The sequence below is a fragment of the Vanacampus margaritifer genome, chromosome 9 (genome assembly GCF_051991255.1).
Source record: "Vanacampus margaritifer isolate UIUO_Vmar chromosome 9, RoL_Vmar_1.0, whole genome shotgun sequence".
Lineage (NCBI taxonomy): Eukaryota > Metazoa > Chordata > Actinopteri > Syngnathiformes > Syngnathidae > Vanacampus > Vanacampus margaritifer.
The window spans coordinates 26,909,609-26,921,918 of record NC_135440.1 but is presented as its reverse complement, the minus strand read 5'-3'; the positions used below and the strand labels follow the sequence as shown (position 1 = coordinate 26,921,918).

The 12,310-nt window shown below is 40.9% G+C and overlaps 1 protein-coding gene across 6 annotated transcripts; it reads left to right on the top strand.

Annotated features, from left to right (window-relative positions):
* Positions 1 to 3,684: 3,684 nt before the first annotated feature.
* On the top strand, positions 3,685 to 12,228 carry cblc (Cbl proto-oncogene C, E3 ubiquitin protein ligase). Of its 6 annotated transcripts, none has more exons than XM_077574981.1 (11): positions 3,685 to 3,832; positions 4,469 to 4,834; positions 5,749 to 5,895; positions 6,726 to 6,882; positions 7,627 to 7,748; positions 7,823 to 7,960; positions 8,036 to 8,123; positions 9,271 to 9,402; positions 9,467 to 9,655; positions 10,195 to 10,277; positions 12,115 to 12,228. In XM_077574981.1, exons 2-10 carry the CDS (start codon positions 4,476 to 4,478, stop codon positions 10,222 to 10,224), a joined length of 1,362 nt encoding a protein of 453 aa, XP_077431107.1. In that variant the 5' UTR covers positions 3,685 to 3,832; positions 4,469 to 4,475; the 3' UTR covers positions 10,225 to 10,277; positions 12,115 to 12,228. The 6 variants fall into 6 exon arrangements, with proteins under 6 accessions (XP_077431107.1, XP_077431111.1, XP_077431109.1 ...); XM_077574985.1 differs by having other exon boundaries at positions 9,271 to 9,434; positions 9,516 to 9,655; XM_077574983.1 differs by lacking the exon at positions 12,115 to 12,228 and adding an exon at positions 10,357 to 10,496 and having other exon boundaries at positions 9,470 to 9,655.
* Positions 12,229 to 12,310: the final 82 nt, after the last annotated feature.

Below are 12,310 nucleotides of genomic sequence, written 5' to 3'. Positions count from 1 at the left end.
CTATCTAGCAGGGATTGTTTAAAAAGTGTGGTCCGCATATACCACCTCTGGTGCTGCATCAAGAATCACAGCCTAAGTACAGTTCAGATGTAAGAACTTTTTTAGCAAAACATATTTGCATTTCATCTTTAATTGTTTAAAAACATTTATTTATATATATATATTTAGGTGCAGAATGGGGCAGAAAATCCTGGGGCAGAAAATCCTGGATACATTTGGAAAAATCCAAAGTATGAAAAAACATTGGGGGGGGAAAAAACAACCATATGCGAATCCATGGATGCGGAACTGCAAATATGCAAGTATGTCAACCGTACTTTTAATTTGTAATATCACCATTCACCACTAGATGACAGACATGGCTTAGTTGCGCTCAAACTTGGTTTTGTCCTGTCCTATCAATTGTGTATGCATTATTTTTTTTGGGGGGGAGGGGCATTATATGCAAGACAAACATAGCACCTCAATAATATTAAAATGTTGAGAGTTGATTTATGTAGAAATATGCACAAAATGAGTTCTTGCACATGATGTTGGTTTTCGTGTTCAGCAGTTTTGTGCTGTCCCTTGAATGATTTTTTTTTTTTTTTAAATGCAAGCGAGCCTTTTACTTGTTTGCTTCAAACTCTTTGTTGTCAGAGTTATAGGACACAAGAGTTTTACACGGATTGAAAAATATATGATCAAAAATGAATTCAAGGCCTATTAAGTGCATATGTTTTGCCCATATTTAATTAAAATAGCATTTTTGTCAAGTGTGTGGTCCTTTTTGGCACCCCCCAGTAGCACAGATGAAAAATTGTGGCCCCCCACCAGCATTTAATTGAAGCTGCCCAACGTGAGCAAACGCGCGCAAGATGGTGGAAACGCAACAGGACCGACGTGCGCTGATGTGTACGAGTGGTGTGCACACGTCAAGGGTCCACGGGGGTCATCAATGGCGGCCATTGTTCCCGAGCTCTCGGACGGTCATGTGCGTTCCAGGCAAGAAGCGTAACAAGGGGGAAAAAAAAGCCGTCTCCAATCGATCACACGCATCACGCACACACACCTCGACATTTCACATACACCAACGCCTCCTGATGGTTCGACTTGCCCAGGGCCAATTTGGTACTTTCCTGTTTCCACTGAAGTGTGGAGTAGGCCAAACGTTTGCCTTCTATCTAAAGTCCCCTAAAACACCCTGACAGGGCTGCGCACATTCTCACTTTTTATTGGCGTAACCACACAAGTGGCCATTTTTTGGGTCGGATGTTTAGTACACGCATTTACAACTTTAAAATACTTTAAGGACTACTGTTACATGCAGTGATACTTTACTCAGCTGCTTAAAAAAAAAACGAGCTTTTATTAAAGTACAATAGCAAAAAAAAAATAAATAAAAAAAATGTGTTTTACAGGCACATTCTGTCGTGTTCTTGTGGGGGATGTGAGCTTAGGACTTAAAAAAAATACTTCCTGCTCAAAACTACAGAACAGCATTCACTGTTTCACGAGAGAAATAACATTATCAGCATTGAATCAGCAAAACTCCAGCCGATTATTGCTTTGTAAAGGCCGAATATCGGCTTGACATAATCGACCAGACGATTAATCGAACTTGTATGTCAAGGTTGCGACTGAATTATTGCAACGCATGAATGTGGAAAGATCAGCACAAACACAACAAATCAATCAAATTCGGCTCACTTGGTGACAAGAGAGAAATTGGTTTTACGTTTAAAATCACATTTTGAAGGTCATGCATAGTAATCATTCAAAATAATGATTACATGTATAGTATAACGCGTTTAATGAGGCTTAATTTGTATGCTTAAACTCTCGCATTTTAGAAGATTTGGGCACTTTTTGCTGACACATGCCACAGTGTGTTGATAAATAACATCTGCAGCTGAATCACTCTAGAAGCTCTGCAAGACAGACCCCCCAATCTTTGCTAGGATTCATTACAAAGCAAAAATATCATTAAAGAAAGAAAAAATCAGGCCTATGGGATTTAAATGGTGGCTGTCATCCAGGTAAAATACATTATTGGTAGTTTGTCAGGTCGATGTGATGGTTCGTTTAAGTACAGCAAATGTCGGTCAGGTAAGTACAGGTAGGCCAGTATGGTGGGTTAGGTTGATTGGTTTGTAGAGTAGATAAAGGTCGGTGTAGTACTAAGAGAGAAGTTGGATTGGAAGTCAAATCAAGGATGAGTTTATACTTTTTTTTTAATGAAATGACTCCCCCTTGTGGTAGGGGACATCAAATGCAGACTGAAATAACAACTAGTGTACAGTGTATTATATGAATGATGAACAATGCAGTATTTGTTTAACATTGTGTATCTCATAACCTCAAAGTAAGCAAACTACTCTATTAGGAACATTTCAAACCACTCTCAGTGCATGCAGTATTAAAATAAAAAGAAGATATTCTTAGATCGGGGGTGGGTTTTTAAAATTCCATATGGTGAAGGTGCTGGTAAAGCTTTTATGGCAACTCCAGCCACTTCCGCACTTTATTTTCCTTTCGCAGGACTTCCAATGCTGTCAGTGGAACCATCAGAAGCCACAAGCCCTCTGGGCCGGACGGGTTGCTGGTAGAGTTAAGCTTGAAAACCTCCCAGGTAGAAAACGACCTGTCAATTTTGGCGAGCCAAGTACCAAAACTCTTGCCAGGATTTTTCAACGCGTGTCGTTTAAGCTAGTGTCCAAGATGTTGACTGGCTGACCCGCTATTCTGGCACCATCGACCTTGACTTGGGGGGCCTTAAAACGTTTCAGTGCCAAATTGGTTCGGGTTCTCCAGACCCGGCCGGCTACAGTCTGGGGACTGATGTTGAGCGGGATTGTGAGCTTGTGCAGTCTATGAAGACTGTTTTACATTCACTCGGTCAAGGGCACTCGACATTCCACCTTTCTGGACTTTGACATCAAGGTCATGACATGGGAGGAAAGAAAAAAACCAAGATGGTACAGCGTTGTGTTAGAATGTTACTTCTTACCGAGAGGAGACCCTCAGCCTGAATTTACCGTAATATTCCGAGATCAGGTCATTCAATTGACTGGGAAACACCGTGGAAGACAGACGTTTTTTTTTTATTGTGGAACAATGAGGAGGCCTAACAAACTGTTTTGGAACTTTGGGCATTTTATCTGCTAGTAAAACCGATGCTGCTGTAATACAAGACGAATTAACTGCTTTCGTTTTATGTGAAGTGTGGTGTTTTGAGGCCATCTCTCTCTCTCTCTCTCTCTCTCTCTCTCTCTCTCTCTCTCTCTCTCTCTCTCTCTCTCTCCTTCCTCTCTCCTCTCCTCTCTCTCTCTCTCCTCTCTCTCTCTCTCCTCTCTCTCTCTCTCTCTCTCTCTCTCTCTCTCTCTCTCTCTCTCTCTCTCTCTCCCTCTCCTCCCTCTCTCCCTCTCTCCCTCTCTCTCCCTCTCCTCTCTCTCTCCCCTCTCCTCTCCCTCTCTCTCTCTCCCTCCCTCCCTCCTCTCTCTCTCTCTCCCTCTCCCTCCCTCTCCCCCTCCCTCCCTCCCTCCCCCCCTCTCTCTCCCTCCCTCTCCCCCTCCCTCCCTCCCTCCCTCCCTCTCCCTCCCTCTCTCTCCCTCTCTCCCTCTCTCTCTCTCCCCTCTCCCCCTCCCTCCCTCCCTCCAAAAGAAAGGCAAACCAGTTTATACGAGCTTCAAACAGGAAGTCAGCAGTTGCAAGTGCACGAAACGGTGACATTAAGAAAGAAAAGCAGAGGCTGCGTGTGGGCCCGATTGCGTTTTCCGACGTTTTGTGAGTCTCGGCCCGTTCTGACCATGCTTGACAGAAGGAATTGAAAGGACAGCTGAGGCTTGTTTTTGTGAGTAAGATGACATTTTCTGAGTCCAGCATGAGGATAATAACTCGTTGAAAATACATTTGAAGGAACATCTTGAGATTAACACACCTATTGCAATTATTATTATTTTTTAAACGGCCATCTTAAAAGGACGTTCTGATTCAGGGCTTGTGGCACAACTTTCAAACTTTACATTTGTGTATACGTAGTATTTAATCAAAATTTTCATTTTTGGCGCTTTACAAAAAAAAAAAAGAAATTTAATGCAACACTACTTATGCAGGTGGTGCAAAAACATTTGGAATTTCTAGGGAATATGCAGCGTTCCCCAATGCATACGATAACATTTCAGAGGTTGTGAAAAATGTATTTATCTAATTTATTAAGACATTAATAGCAAATAAAATACTGAATATAGATCGTTACAAATAATTCAACATTTATTTTGCTAATTTTTATAATGTTATAATATTTAAACCATCCATATCCGTACATTTCATGCTAATCCAATTTTTCCTCAATATTTACCATCCGAAAGGTGCGCCGGGTTCCATTTGAAACATTTCCTTCAGTTACCAAATATGGTGCCTTTTGCCATAAATGTTTAATTCCCCCCAAAAAATAAAAAATAATCAAGAAGGTCCAAACGCACAACAGAGGGACAATGGCGACGGCCAGCTCAGAAGAAAAAGCGTGCCAGCGTCCGACCAACCGAGAGCACAGACTGGTCAACAAAACTCTGCGGCGACTGGACAAGCTGCACGAGTCGTGCACGGACCCGCGGCTGGGCCTGAGGAACAGCCCGCCTTACCTGCCCGAGCTGGTGCCCGATACGGCCTCTGCGTTGCGACGAGTCTGGGAACCCTACCGAGGCATCGGCGTGCTGACGGGCCGAGCCCCCGGAGAGGACGAGGCGGCGTTCCTCAGGGTCCACGCCAGGAACTTGTTGGACAAGACCGACAGGGCCTTAATGCTCTTTAAAGAAGGAAAGGAGAAGATGTTTGATGAGACGTCCAGCTACAGGTACAATTGTTTCAAATGATCTTTGCAAAAACGCATTAGAGAAAAAGTGTAAAAGAGCTTATTTAAAAAAATTAAAATAAATTATGAACAACATTGCTAAAAAAAAAATCCTCACCGGACAGTTGGACACATCATTAATCACAACCTAATTTAGAAATCAGAATCTTATTCACATTCATAGTCTAAACCAGGAAGCAGACAACGTTTTAAAAAATACCATATACTACAAATTAAAAAAACAATAAATAAACAAACATTTTTTAAAATATTTTTCAAACACATTTTCAAATGAATAAAATACATTTAAAAAAAAAAATCTAATAATTAATTGAATACATCTGGGATTATTTGACATTTTTATTTAAAAAAATATAAATGTTTTTATTTAAAAAAATAATGGATTTACAAAAGATAATATTACACAACAACCAAATGTATTAAAAAATATTTTCAAATAGATTTAATACTGAAATAATGAAATGAATCATCAAAGTTGTTTTTATCAAAAATCTAAATACATTAGTGTTGCAAATGTGTAATATTTCAAACAGTAGAGTTAGAAATAGCTACATTTAGTTGGAAATATGTGTGTGTACTTTACAGTGTTACAAATACATTATTCTAAAAAAAAAAAAAATTCTCACAAAATAATTTTTATACATTTATTTAAAACAACAAAGTATTTAAAAAACAATCATTTTGACGTTTATGTATTGTTTGTTATGGGACCTGCACATCATTGTGGTCAGTGGAACATTTTGTGGTATTGTGAGCATCATAAGAGCAGCACATTCATCCTGTGACATACGACACGAATACGACACGAATACGACGTTGACCCCGTTGTGGGTGAAAAACATTACAAACAAAATACCGGCGTCACGTCTCGTCTGTGCGTTTTGTTTCTGTGCCAGGAAGGACCTGACCAAGTTGTCCCTGCTCTTCAGCCACATGTTGTGGGAGCTCAAGGCCGTGTTTCCGGGGGCTCGTTACCATGGCAACACCTACACGCTGTCCAAAACAGAGGCGCGGAATTTTTGGAAGATTTCTTTCGGCAACAAGTGAGACTTTTGATTCATTTCTTGAATTCTGGATTTGATTGTTTGGGGAGTCCTTCCTCTGTTATTCACTCAAAACTTTAACGATTTGATAATTTTGTGCGTCTAATATAAACAAAATGATGATTGATTTGGCGCCATCTGGTGGCATTCTTGTGCCAAGCAACTATGTTGAAGCACGCCGCTGTTTGCAAGGAGTAAGCCCTGGATGCACAGCGCAGTTCGAAGCGCGCCTCAACGTCGGGTGGGCCTAAACGTTTGACTCCACCCACACGGATTTTCATCCTCGAAGCGCCTTCTTTCTTTATTTGTTGGTAACTCTAACCCTACCACATAACGATTACAGTATGTTTTGAACAACGAAAATGAAAAACTGACCGAAACCCAAATACTAACCTCAACCGTCCATCTGCTGGGGACATGTAGTACTGCACTTCCGCCTCTTCCTCAAACCGTTTAGTTAGCTGCGCCCCGGCTGACTGAGGCTCGAGTGTTTGTAATTTTCGATGCTCCATAATGTGCTTAAAAAAAATAACTTTACGTCATAAGACGGCGCATCATTAAATCTGCAAATTTCGTTAGAAAAACATTGTTGAAACCATTTTGAAAAATCCATGTGGGCGGAGTCAAACGTTTAAGTCCACCCGACGTTGAGGCACGCCTCGAACTGCACCAAGGCTACTTGTTTGAAAGTGACGTTTGAAAGCACTATATCAATAAAGACACCGTCACTTGACAATCAGAATAATCGGTTAACCATTAGAATCGGTCACATAAAGGTAACAACGTCAGAAGATTTCTGGCTTACCTCTGAACTATGTGGCACTGCGTAGATGCATCGTGCGATGGAGCAGCTTCGCGGAGAAGTTGCGCCGCGTGCACCCGTTCCAGGACGGGATGGAGACGGTGGCCCTCAAGTCCACCGTGGATCTCACCTGCAACGATCACGTCTCCGTCTTTGAATTTGACATCTTCACCAGGCTCTTTCAGGTGGGGGCTGCTACCGCCTTCTACAAATCCAATATTTGGGGTGGGGGGGGGGGTAATTTTTTATGTTACTCTTACTGTATATTAAAAATGTGTGTAATCGTCACGGGTGACCTCGTGGAACTTTCTTTTTTTTTTTTTTGCCGTATTAGAATAAAGTGTAATTGCACATCCACTACAGTAGTTGGCAGTGGTGCGCTTATTGACAGCGTATTCTGCAGAGGTGTACTTACAATCCTTTTATAGAGAAATGATCCTATTTTTTGATTACTGGATTCTAAAAGTAACTATTACTTTACTGATGAGTAGACTTTAAAAGTAACTTAGTTACTTTACTGATCACTTGATTGTAAAAGTACTAAGTTAGATTACAAGTTACATTCACCAAATGCCGACAACCCGCTTAATAAAATTGTCAAACAATTTTTCAAAAACGCAATTGGAGGTGCATTTTTAACAGTAACATTTCAGTATAGTTTTGTTTTTAATTAAAACTTTTTTTTGTACTCTTTCTGGACTTTACATTTGTTATTTAAAAACTTTTCTAGATTTTACCTAACATCATTTTTTTTTTAAGCAGCCTGTTTTGACCTGAGATCATCTTTCTGACGCATCCACTAATCGAGCCTTTGCTCCCTTAGGGAGCAAAAATACGTAAAATTTGGCCTAAATGTTGAAATGCAAAAATCCCACTTAAATCCGATCGGGATTTGCCGTTCCGAACTGAACCTCATCCTCCTCCTTTAGCCGTGGGGGTCGCTCCTGAGGAACTGGAACCAACTGGCCGTCACCCACCCGGGCTACATGGCCTTCATCACGTACGACCAGGCCGTGTCGCGACTGGAACGCAACCTCCGCAAGCCGGGCAGGTGGACCACCAGGACCCTGACGAGAACTCTCGATTCATTCTTTATTAATCGCCCAACCTTCCCCTTCTCCTTAGCTACATCTTCCGTCTGAGCTGCACCAGGATGGGCCAGTGGGCCATCGGTCACGTGACCGGCGAGGGCGACATCGTGCAGACCATCCCAGAGAATACGCCGCTCTACCTGGCGCTCCTTCTGGGCCACAGCCAGGGCTGGTATGCACACACACACACTCACACACATTTTTGTGTGTCTTTCACTTGCGTTCTTAGTGTCTTAATGTTCGGCAGCTATTTGTACCCCGACGGGCAAGATGTGAACCCAGACCTCAGCGCCCTGAACCGACCGGAACACAAAGCAAAAGTCAAGGTCACGCGAGTATGTCCGTTTTATATAGACAGAGAAATAAAGTAGATCAGGGTGGCAACTTAATTGCTGGAGGGGCCACAATTTTTGCATCACTGCTACTGGGGGGGGGGGGGGGGGTGGGTTCACACAGGAACACACTTCCTAACCAAATGACAAGAATTATTGTAGATAAGGATAAAATATGTGTATGTGCAAAATAAATGGTCTTAATATAGTACAGGGCGGTATAAGACCGGTTGCAAGTGTAACTAAACCATGTCTGCCACCTAGTGGTGAATGGTAATATTACAACTTCAAACTACAGTCGATGCATATTCGCAGTTCGGCACACGCAATTTGCATATTCAGATTTTTTTCAAATATTTAGTTTTTTCCCCCCCAGGTTTTCAGGTATTTTACCATATTTTGTGGAAAACATATATTAAGTGTTTATCAGTGTTTAAGACAGTGTTTAAGTGTTAAGGAGATGTGTTTTTAATGTTCTAATGTGTATTTAATATACATGAAATTGACAATTTTTTAATATAAAAAAATCTAAATTAAATTATAATTAATATGTCAAATATATATAGATATTTTTTAATACAATCACCGTATTTTTTACTAACACATTTCTATTTTATGTAACTTATTGATTGTTAGATTTATTTATATCTAGTCATAATTAAATAACTATTCAAAAATTGTGTCTGGAAATAGTTTTACTTACTTACAGTAAATAAGTTCAATTATTAAATGAGATAAATAAAAACTAAATGGTGGCTAAATGACGGGAAAAAAATAGTACAGAAGTACTAATGGGCCAAATTAAAGAAAAGAGCAGCCCTTACACTTCTATGGTTGATGAATTGATTACAGAATCACAACCAAAAAAAGATGTTAAAAAAAAAATATCAATATGCCTTTTATTGGCTGGTGCTCATGAGGCACAGCTGTGCGCACTTTCTGATACAACCAATTTCAACTGGTCATGTCAAGGTCAAGCTAATTTCAACGAGTCATGTGGCTAAAGCTAACCTGTTCCTGGAATCATTTGAAGTGAGCAAACTTACCAACTCAGCAAGGGAAGAAAGCAATGATTGCTGTTAGAGATGGCGCGCTTCATCGTGACCGACCTTCCTTCCTGGTGTTTTGCGTACATGGCGATGGCGAGCAGGAGCAGTACGAGCTTTACTGCGAAGCGGGCAGTTCCTTCCAGCTGTGCAAGATCTGCACGGAGAAGGACAAGGACACTCGCATCGAGCCGTGCGGACACCTGGCGTGCAGACGCTGCCTCGACAGCTGGCTGGTATCACAACACGACACAAGACACTACATTAGGTACGCCCGTCCGACATCCTGTTGACCTCCAGCAGAAATCGTCAGGCCACACGTGTCCTTACTGCCGCTGTGACATCGAAGGCACCGAGGCCGTCGACGTCGAACCCTACCGGCCCGAACACAAGAAGGAGGAGAAGAAGGAGGAGGAGGAGAGCGACGAAGACGACGACCACGAGGACATTGAACATGTGGTGAAGGAAATGGCCGCGCTGAGGAAGAAGGCACGTGCTTATGTTATTCGCACTCTTTATTATCGTTTTTCTACACACTTTTTGGACACGGTTATAAATAGGTGGGCGTGGCGGACTGGCAGAGGGGGTGTGGCTAAGCATGGGTGGGAGACTGACATGAAGCTGGAGAGCAAATTGCGAATATGTTGGCTTACGAGCCACTGCTTGGACTATTCTGTTGCGAGACAAATTTTGAAAAGTGAAAAAAAAAAATGGAACAACTGAGGTAGTTTGAAACCCTACCCCAACTTTTAATTATTACTTTGGAACCTTAACCATACTTTAAAACCTTACTTTGAAACCACATCCATAGCTTAATCGAACAGGACAAACTGTGAAACCCACAAATGAAAACCAAGAACCCTCGCAAGGTCGCCGTGACGCTTGCACCGAACTGCAAGCGGCCAACTTGACTCCAGATCCTGAAGTCACTTACTATGCCACACCCCTTAGAGGCACACATCCAACACACGACTACGACAGTAAAAGCAGCTCATTTGACAAAAGCTCCTGTGCTTTGTGCGCGACAGGAACCAGAGAGAAAGGTCGCTCAGCAATGAATGACGAGGACACTGAGGGGATTGGACGCCATTTTTCATTTGCGCTCCAACAGGTCAGTTAGCCTCTCACAACAAGAGAAATGATTAATTACTGAACAAGTCCTTTGAAATTCTCTTTGTGTGTGAACGCAGAGCTGATCCTCGAGTCTGGAACAGGATCAAGAAGACATCACGAGTTTTTGCTGTGTTCAAAAAAGCTTGTCTTTGAGACTATTTGCGATTCAACAGAACTTCTGTGCCCCACATAATATAATTAAATGTATTAAAATTAACATTTGTTTATGTAAAATGAGAGAATTTTTTTTTTTTTTAAAGATCAATTGTATGGACCCTTACTATTCGCGGGGGAAGCTGTATAATTGACACCAAATTGAAAACAAAATACATTTAACTTATTTTTTAAAACGATGATAAACATTCAATGAGTTTTCCACACAAAAAGTGGGAGGTATGCGAGGGTCCACTGTAATTATTATTAACTATTATAACGCAACTTGTACCTTCTGTTGGGCGCCGCGATGATGCCGATGGCGTTGAAAGTTCTGCTCCTCAATCCTGATGATGTCCTTACGTTCGTACATGTTGGATCCCTCCAAGGTGTTCCGTCGGCAGCATCCGGTTCATTGATTTGGTGTAGCATCCGCTTATTGACTTCTTTGTCCTTGAGAGGAGAGGGTGTTTTTATTTTTTATTTTTATTTTTTTACTTCATCTCGGCTCAGTCCAATTTAAACCCACTGAGGGTGACTAAGCAGGTTGTTGGAGTAGTTTGACACGCGGTAATCGCGTTCGTGAAATCACAATTAAGTCCGTCGTTACTTTTATGTATATATTTATTTACAAACGTTACTGATCCTCCAAGTGTTACACAGCAAAAAAAAATATTTTCAAAAATATCAACCAAACAACGTGCCGAACTCAGGCTAAAAATAAATACATTAATTAATAAACTAGCGAGGCAGGGGAGTAGTGCAATATTCTTCTTCTTCCCGTGTAGAAGCTAATTTCGCGGTTGGCAAATCAACATTTGGTGTATTACCGCCACCTACCGTACTGGAGTGGTACTGCACCGGTATATTAAAACAATGAATACAAATCATATCTTAGTCATTGATATTGTTTCCTTAAATAACAAATTAACTGATTTTAAATGTTGGTTGTTGAATCAGTTCCAAGAAGATTCTGATCAATGCTGAATCCCCGTGTTGATTTTCTTTAATATAAAAATGATCAGTTCCTTCTTTCCTTATCATAAGCTTTGCATTTCCATTAGCAGATGCCAAATAGTCTTAAGATGGTCACATACATCATATCTTCCAGGAGAGTACGTATATTCCTCTTTTGTCAAATGTGGAATTTCAACGCAGGATGACAAATCCGAAGACAAGTCAAATCAACTCACCTGCAAATTGAAGCGCTCAATGCAATAGTGACACCTGATGGTCAACTTGGTGACCTACATGTAAACACACAAAACGGCTCTTATAAATAACAAAAGGCAAATGTGCTTGGAAAAGTGAATAACTGTAAGCTTTGGATGATAACTTTAGCTAGCAAATATATATTTAGAAAAAGACAATTGGAAATGATGAAAGTCATGAAGAAAAGGAACTCTAGAGGAGAGGAAGCGATGGGCAAAACGATTAATTTTAGAGCGAGTGGCATCGATTTTAGCTTTTGTCTTTTAGTGCATTGTTACTGAGGAAAAGGGATTTGGATCAAATAGTTTGACACCCCCCAGTTGTCTGCCTGGTATGGCCCGGTGCAATTTGTTCATAAAAAAAAAACAATTTTAAGATTCAGTGGACTTGAATGTGATCTTAGCGCTAAGTGATTTTTTTTTTTTTTTTTTTGCAAAGCCTCTGACGTATCTCCCCCTTTTTTTCTGCAGTATGAAACCAATTTGAAGAGGACAAATGGAAAATGGACTCTGGAGAGCCTGCGTCACAAGCACAAAGTGTGAAATTAAAGTAAAGTCAATATTTTGTCAGCTGCCCAACTCCAACATTGTGCTTGTGAGTGAGCTGTTCTCATTTTTTTTTCTGAATTGTGACATAACAATACAGCAAATTTACACAATAACAATA

Coding starts and splice junctions, on each gene's coding strand:
- cblc (XM_077574981.1), top strand. CDS start 4,476: ATGGCGACGGCCAGCTCAGAAGAAAAAGCGTGCCAGCGTCCGACCAAC. Junction 7,961..8,035: donor CTGGGCCACAGCCAGGGCTG/GTATGCACACAC, acceptor AATGTTCGGCAG/CTATTTGTACCCCGACGGGC. Junction 9,656..10,194: donor TGGCCGCGCTGAGGAAGAAG/GCACGTGCTTAT, acceptor TGTGCGCGACAG/GAACCAGAGAGAAAGGTCGC.